The sequence below is a fragment of the Ranitomeya variabilis genome, chromosome 2, assembly GCF_051348905.1.
Source record: "Ranitomeya variabilis isolate aRanVar5 chromosome 2, aRanVar5.hap1, whole genome shotgun sequence".
Taxonomy (NCBI): Eukaryota; Metazoa; Chordata; class Amphibia; order Anura; family Dendrobatidae; genus Ranitomeya; species Ranitomeya variabilis.
The window spans coordinates 166,898,409-166,906,368 of NC_135233.1; the positions used below are offsets into that span (position 1 = coordinate 166,898,409).

The 7,960-nt window shown below is 50.0% G+C and overlaps 1 protein-coding gene across 1 annotated transcript; it reads right to left on the reverse strand.

The window, feature by feature from the left end:
* Positions 1 to 2,769: 2,769 nt before the first annotated feature.
* On the reverse strand, positions 2,770 to 3,111 carry LOC143803682 (uncharacterized). Its single transcript, XM_077281461.1, has one exon. The coding sequence runs from the start codon at positions 3,109 to 3,111 to the stop codon at positions 2,770 to 2,772; it is 342 nt and encodes a 113-aa protein (XP_077137576.1).
* Between the last annotated feature and the right edge of the window lie 4,849 nt (positions 3,112 to 7,960).

Genomic DNA, 7,960 nt, shown 5'->3' on the forward strand with positions numbered 1-7,960 from the left:
GGGTAACAAAAAATGCGAAACATACCAATATACACACACACATGTAACAGAGGTATGCACCAGGGGGTGGAGGATGGGGCTAAACTAAACGTAAGAGAAGAAAGGGAATAATCACACACTCAAAACCTAGTAAGAGTCGCAGATAAATCCACCAATCGCCTACCTAAATAACCACCAACAGCGACCCCTCCTGCCATGCAGCAAAAGCTAGTTCTAGTGAAGCGCCCTAGGGTCCTGGTCGTTGCAGTAATGTAATTTTCCTCTAGGGGAGTGTGATGTTACGTTTGGAGGCAAAGAAGGACAACTGCATCCAGGTATCACTAACATACAACACATTTCACACTCTAGGCCACCAGGGGGAGCTCTACTCCTATTTATTAGGTCACTCCCCACACTTAGGTAAAACTGGTGACTTGTAGGGAAAGTTAGTTAGTTGCTGGCTGAGCTTCACTCAGGTAGTTGGTCCATGGCAGGGGTGGGATCCTGTCAGAGATCGAGGGAGAAGGACACGGAGCTGTGCATGCCCTGAGAGCTGCAGCTCCTAGAAAGAGACATTGAAGGCAGAACTGTATTGCAGCGAGCGTGCAAAGAAGTCGTAGCAAAGGAGTGGATACCAGAAGGGGACCAGCCCTACACAGGCTGCCTCCTTCTGAGGCGCAGGATCCCGGTAGCCGGAACACCAAGGGAGCAAGCACCTTTTATGCCTTGCTCCAGAGACTGGCAGGACAGCTAATTTCACGTTACCTGCCCGCCCTATACCCAGGAGGCAAGGTGGCACCCCTTAGAGGCTGGGGCATGATAGAGTCCCTATAATCCACCTCAAGCCACCAGTCATACGGGTTTGTCCTATCCTATCCGGGGGACAGAGAGAGAGAGACATAACATCTACAACATCTGTGAGGACCTTATGAGAAGCTTAAGAGTAAGGGACTACAACACTGCAGCGCTAGAGGAAGGCTACTGATTTCCACCTGGACAAGGGGACTCTGGACTTGCCTCCAAACCGGCCGGACTCTGCCTGTCCTGTGATCTGGTGCTCTGGACTGTGGATGCTGAAGTCTTCAGTAAAGATAAAGAGACTGCAATCTTGTGTCCTCGTTCTTCACTGCGCCTCACACCATCCACCATCTACATACTGGGAAGCCCTGCGGATACACTTCACCTGTGGGAAGGTATACCATCTAGCAGCCATAACATCACCCCAGCGGACCCTTAAAGCAGCGTCAGTCACCCTGACCAAATACCACAGGTGGCGTCACAAACATTCCCCTTAAAGACCTTTCCCTTTTACACGGACGTCCCAGGGCCACTGACCGGGTCAGCCACCGTGACATCCCCCTTGTGAACCGAAGGACCCGGTACCGAGTACCCCACGGCCCCATGGGGGCGGTCCACTGACATTGAGTGTTAGCGAGGACTTAGTTTATATAGGAGTGGCTAACAGTGCACAGCTGAAAGACTTAACTCTAGGAGCTCTCAACAGAGCAGATTAAATGTTGTACTGCCAAAAGAAATTTACACCATTTAAAAAGAAGGTGAAGTGCTTCTTTTCAGCGCAGGAGTAGGAGCAATCAGACACTGCAGTCTTCTGGCTCCTCTCTGTTGCAGTAACCCCGTGACAGTACCCACCCTTCTACGAGGCACCTCCGGAACCTCAGATACGGGTTTATCAGGGTATGCCACAAGAAAAGTCTGGATCAGCCAGACTGCACGAACGTCAGTTGCTGGTACCCACATCCCCCTTCAGGACAGTATCCCTTCCAGTGTACCAGATAATGAAGCGACTGACGAACTAAGCAAGAATCAATGCTTTGCTATCTGAAATTCTAAATTTCCATCCACAATGACAGGAGATGGCGGTAGTGGTGATGGTACAGAGGGCGCAATGTATTTTTTGAGTAGAGATCAATGAACCACATTATGGATCCTAAAGATGGGCGGCAAAGCAAGGCAGAATGCTATGGGATTGACGACAGCCACAATCTTATAAGGACCGATGAACCTGGGAGCCGGGTTTATCAGAGATAAAATCGACCGATAAATGAGTCCAAGGTGTACTGGGAATTGACAATTGTTGGAGAGACCAAGACAGATGAGTTTGAGAGGTTTTAGAATGCGCACAGACATTTCAGATGGCTACATACTCCCGGACATCCTGATATACCGATGTACCCCTGTCCACCAAAAACACTGAGTAAGAAGATCAGTGATGGCTTTATTACCAAGATGGTCAGTCCAGACTGAATCATGATATTCACTAAGAACTCTCCGATGGAGATTCACAGGCACAGTTTACTTAATGAACGGGCAGCAGGGGCGCCCCCACTGAGCGCTAACAACCTCTTTTATCAAGATCGGAGCATATAAACACAATAACCACCCCTTTTTGTAGTATAGGAACTGGTTCACAATTATCTCCACCCCCAGGAAAAGAGCAAGAAAAGGCATCTGCTTTAATGTTTTTGTTCCCTGGCCTATATGACAAAAAAGTTAAACCTGGTGAAGAACAATGCCCATCTTGCCTGTCGAGGCATTAGACATTTCGCAGACTCTAGATATATGAGATTTTTATGATCCGTGATTACCAAAACCATATTAACTGCTTCCTCCAGGAAATGACGCCACTCTTCAAAGGCCCAGCTGATTGCCCTATTACCAATATCATATTTTCTCTCCACAAATGACAGTTTTTTTTAGAAAAGTATGCACATGGACGCCATTTACCAGGAGACTCACGCGGCAACAATACAGCCCCACCCCCACTTCAGATTAGTCAACTCCTACGATAAAAGGCTGAATAATGTCAGGCTGTATGAGAATCAGCACAGATAGAAAACACTCCTTCAAGGTATCAAATGCCTCTCTGGCAGGACTGGACCACTTGGAAAAGTCTGTCCCTTTCCTGATCACATCCATAAGAGGTTTGGCCACTACCGAAAAGTTTTTGATGACCTTACGATAGTAGTTATTGAAATCCAAAAACCTTTGTAACACCTTCAAATCCTCAGGACGATCCCAATCCAGTATCGCCTGGACTTTCGCCAGATCCATGAGAAAGCCGGTGGAAGATAACACATATCCTAGAAAAGGAATCTCCTCAACCGAGAACATACATTTCTCTGGTTTGACAAATAATTTATTGTCTCTAAGTGTCTGTAAGACCTTCCTGACATACAATATATCTGATGTGACTCAAGGTCAGGTGAATAAATTAATATGTCATCAAGATAGATTACCACAAATCTACCGACCAGGTGGCTAAAGATGTAATTTACAAAGTGCTGAAAGAAGGCGGGAGCATTAATCAACCAAAATGTCACCACAAGGTTCTCATAGTGTCCCCCAGGCGTACTGTATTGAAAGCTGTTTTCCACTCATCCCCCTCTTTAATACAAATAAGATTACATGCCCAACTTAAATCCAGTTTAGAAAACCTTTTTTCTCCTACAATCTAATTAAAGTGGTCCGTGATGAGAGGGAGTGGATACAGATCCCGGGCCGTGATCTGATTGAATTCACAGAAATCTAGGCAGTGGCGTAACACCCCATATTTTTTCTTTACAAAGAAAAACCCCACAGCAATGGCAGATGAGGATGGTCTTATATGCCCCTCTGCCAAACTTTCTGCGATATAGTCCTTCATGGCCTGCCTCTCTGGACCAGATGTATTATATAGTTTGCTCTTAGGCAGTTTGGCACTAGGGACAAGATTAATGGTGCATTCATAAGGACGATGGGGAGGAAATTCTTGGCATCCCTGTTCCGAGAACACATCCAAAAAGTCAGACATTTATTTAGGCACATAAACCTATAAACAACCAAGAGCATAATGCCCCCAAAAATTCATAGCTTGAACAGTTTCATATGAAACGTGTAAATTTTATTAACATAGTACAAAAACAAGAAGTAAAAAATGAAATAATGCCAGTACTGAGGATAAGGTAAATGACTAAAAGACACACAAACATGGAGAAACACACATTGAACATTATAAAGGCGCTAACACAAACAATATATAAAGTAAATAATCTATTAAATACAGCACCAGCAGTGCATAGGTATATAGGGATAGGGGGGAAAGAGAGTATATAATGGTTTTAGGCTATATATCCAGTCCCTCAAAAACGTAGCTCTGCCGTGTCCCTCCTACATCCACCCATATTGCAACATGCCCGTAAGGTGCTACATTAACTGAGTAACATATCATGTGTTGCGCTTACCCATGTGTGTAATCTCCCTTTGGCAGTGTCAGACAGAGAGCCCCGATGCGCGTTTCGCGTTCTGAGCTTCCTCCCCCGAGCTATGAATTTTTGGGGGCATTATGCTCTTGGTTGTTTATAGGTTTATATGTATGTGGGAGGTTTTCCCCTCCCCCTCCCCGTTGGAGTGCAATGGGCACTCTCTGTAGAAGGGACTGTTTTACCAATAACTGTATCTGCAAGGTCGGTTTTTGTATTCAATTTATTTAGGCACAGACTGGGTGTTCACTCTTGCAAACTGGGAGCCTAAGCAGTGTCCTTGACAATACTCACTCCATTTTACCACTTCCCAAGTCTGCCAATCTACCACAGTCCAAGAACTACAGAAGAGGGCAGATCCTCCAGCACATAACAGTCAATACCTTTTGAATGCATGGCTCCCACCTGTAGATGTAACCCTGGTTCGACTTGAGTAAAATACCCCTGTCTCAAGGGTGCGGAGTTGATGGCGATTATGGGTATAGGTCTGGACAGTGGTCGAACCTAGCCTCGATCAAGTTAAACTTTACCCCAGTGTCCAGAAAAGCAGAAATAACCACCTTATTTTTGCACAGATGGATTTTAGTCAGCATAGAAAATTGTGCCCTACCACAGGAGGACATATGTACATCCAGGTTGCTAAACTACCTGCAACCCGGGCTTCAGGATGTAACCTGAAGTAGAGTTTACAGGCCTCTCTGAAACAACAACCTTGTCACGCCCTGTCAGAAAAAGCAATCTTGGGCTCCCCTAAGGGTTGCCTGGGAGTCATTGTCCACAAACCTGATGTATTAGGGTGCTGCAGTTGGCCCGTCAGAGCAGTAATAGGTTCCATAATGAATCAAAAAATGGTTTTGGTCAGAGCTAATATCATGACTCTGTTGTTGGGTGTCCCGGGACCAGGGGGTTTCTTTCCTGTCCGAAACACTAGGGGCATTCTAGCTCGCCCTGTTCCCCGGTTGCTTCTGATGGTGAAGATGCTGGGGCCACGTACCTTGTCTTAGCTCCAGAATCCAGTCTGTATCCTTCCTCCACCCAAAGAAGCAGTAGTGTACCATAATACACAACCAGACTAACAAGGTAATATAAACAGGGTTAACGTAAAATGCAAAACATATAAATATGCACACATATACTGTATAATAGAGGTATGCACCGGGGAGTGGAGGATGGGGTTAAACCAAAGTAGAAGTGAATAATCACACTCTCAAAACCTAGCAACAATAACAGAAAAAGACACCAAACACCTCCAATATCCACCATCAATAACCACCATTTATGCAGCAAAAGTTTTCTCTGACAATGAGTGCTAACTAGGACGCAGATTATATAGGAGATGGCAGTGGCTAACAGTGCACAGCTGAAAGACTTAGCTCCAGGAGCTCTCAACAGAGCAAATTAACCCTTGTACTGCCAAAAGAAATTTACACCATTTAAAAAGAAGGTGAAGTGCTTCTTTTCAGCCCAGGAGTAGAAGCGGTAACCCCGTGACAATACCCCCCCCCCCCCTTCTATGAGGGACCTCCGGAACCTCAGAGCTCCAGGAGCTCTCAAAAGAGCAGATTAATCCCTGCCCTGCCCAAAGAAATTTATACCATTAACTACAAATTTGAAGTGCTTCTAACCAGTGCAGGAGTAGGAAAAATCAGACTCTGTGGTCTTCTGGTTCCTCTCTGTCACGGTAAACCCGCGACAGCTACCAAACATTAGAAAGAAGAGGAACTCTAATAAACAATATATTAGACATAAAGATGAGCCTCACACACATTCTGATAAAATTGTTAGGTATTGGGACTCCTAGAGTCATAATGCTTATGAAATAAGTGCAAGGCCTGTTAAAAACGTAAAGGAGGCGTTGTAATTTTCTCTGGAAGACACAGAGGATGGCCTCAGAATACATTTTCTTAGAATTTTAAAATGAGTTGGACTCCTACACTGGTAATGGTAGGCACGGCACTGTATAAGGAACGTGCCTCTGACTGCAGAGCCCCTAAGGGATAGCTAGAGGGGAAATCTGTGCAGTGCCAAATTCCCCCCTCCCACTACCTCCCCAGGTGAGGTCATGATTGGGACGCCCAGCGGACCAACCGGGGAGAAGAGGTGAGTCAGGCCACACCCTCAGGGGTTAAATTCTAGTGACGGGGCCAGGTTCTCCCTCTTTCTCCCCGGCTGACCCTTGGAAGCTGTTGTTGTCCTGGACATCCTGACGGCGGTGGCTGCCCCTGCGGTCGAGGCCCTACAGCGGGGAGCTGCACAGGAAGGTGAGCAATGGTCGCGTCCCCTTAATTCTGGCCTGGGTGCTCACCTTCCTGTGCCCTCTCCTCACCCCCCAGCCTCTCCATCGTCCCCCAGGGCCCCGTCCCTGGCACACCCCCCCCCCCTCCTGGGGCCTCGCCCTCGACCGTCGCCCCTGCGCTGCTGGCCCCCGCTCGCCTTCCCATGTTGTCGGTCCCGTCCACTGCAGACCCCGGGGCTCCCGCTCCCAGCCCCCGGCACTCCTGCGCCCGTCCTCCCGAGCGCCTGCGTGTCGGAGCGGAGGCGGCGCTGCCGGGCCGCCATGCTTCTTCCCCTCGCACGGCTCTGGGTGGCGCGGCGGGCGTCGCGGCGCTTGACCCGGGTTCCGCTCCCCGCCGGTCCCGGGCACCCGCGCCATACTATGAGTGCGCCCGGGCCCCGGTCACTTCCGGTCACCGCTCTGAAGCCCGGGGCCCGGCGCACTTAGTGGATGCCCCCCCCCCTCTCACACAGTCCTGGCCCGCCCTGCCTCCCAGGGTGCAGTGCGGGCCGCGTGGGACACGCCCACTTCCTCCCTGCAGCTCCACAGCTTTTCTGGGGCAGGCAGGGGGCCGCCCGCCGCCCCAGTGTCCTCGGCTGTGCACCAGCCGCTCTGGAGGACCGGGGTGCAGCGCGGGCAATCAGCTCGGGCGCAGCGCCGGTCCCCTGCAGCGGCGGGGAGTCTCCCCTCCCTGATGCCGGCCGAGGACCAAATCAAGCCCCGCACACAAACGCCCCTGTTAGCACAGCGATAGCCTGCGGGCCCCCAGCCCGCCAAATCGTTCGGGGGGGGCGCCTCATTACACCCGGGCCGCACCACGGGGGACCCCTGGCCAGCCCACTCCTGGCCTGCCACGTCCCCCCAGCAGGCACAACAGCGTTGCCTGTGCGGGTGGCGGGCGGTCAGGGGCCAGAGCCACAGATACGGCCGCAGAGCGTGGTTGACTGGTCTAACCGTACCGGCCAGCACGCTCTGCGGCCAGAAGTGTACGCACCAAGCACGCACACAGTCGCACTAAGCACAAACACAGCTACAATAAATTGTGCTCCTCCAACACCCCCATGGTCACTAACGCAAATCGCAGACAGTTTCCTATCACCCCCCCCCCCTTTTAAGCTCACCCCGCAGTGCAAGCCTAACAGTCGCTGTGCCTTCCCCGGCTCTACGCCCTGCACCGCCACTCACGCCCCATAACCAAATTAACGTCCCCCCCCAATCCCGAATTAAATGTCCCCAACACAACCCCTAGATACGGCAATCACAGGCATAGATGCCGCAGATTGTCCTCACCCTCATCAGTAGATTCCCGCCACCGTCCCCGCTGTCCCTCTAGCTGTTGGCATTCCAACTCCAGATGCCGACACCACTCACACAGGAGCCGCAGGAGCCACTATAGATCCCGCTCCTCCGGATGGCGCTCACCATCCACAACCGGCTCAGAGACATC

Coding starts and splice junctions, on each gene's coding strand:
- LOC143803682 (XM_077281461.1), bottom strand. CDS start 3,111: ATGTTCTCGGTTGAGGAGATTCCTTTTCTAGGATATGTGTTATCTTCC.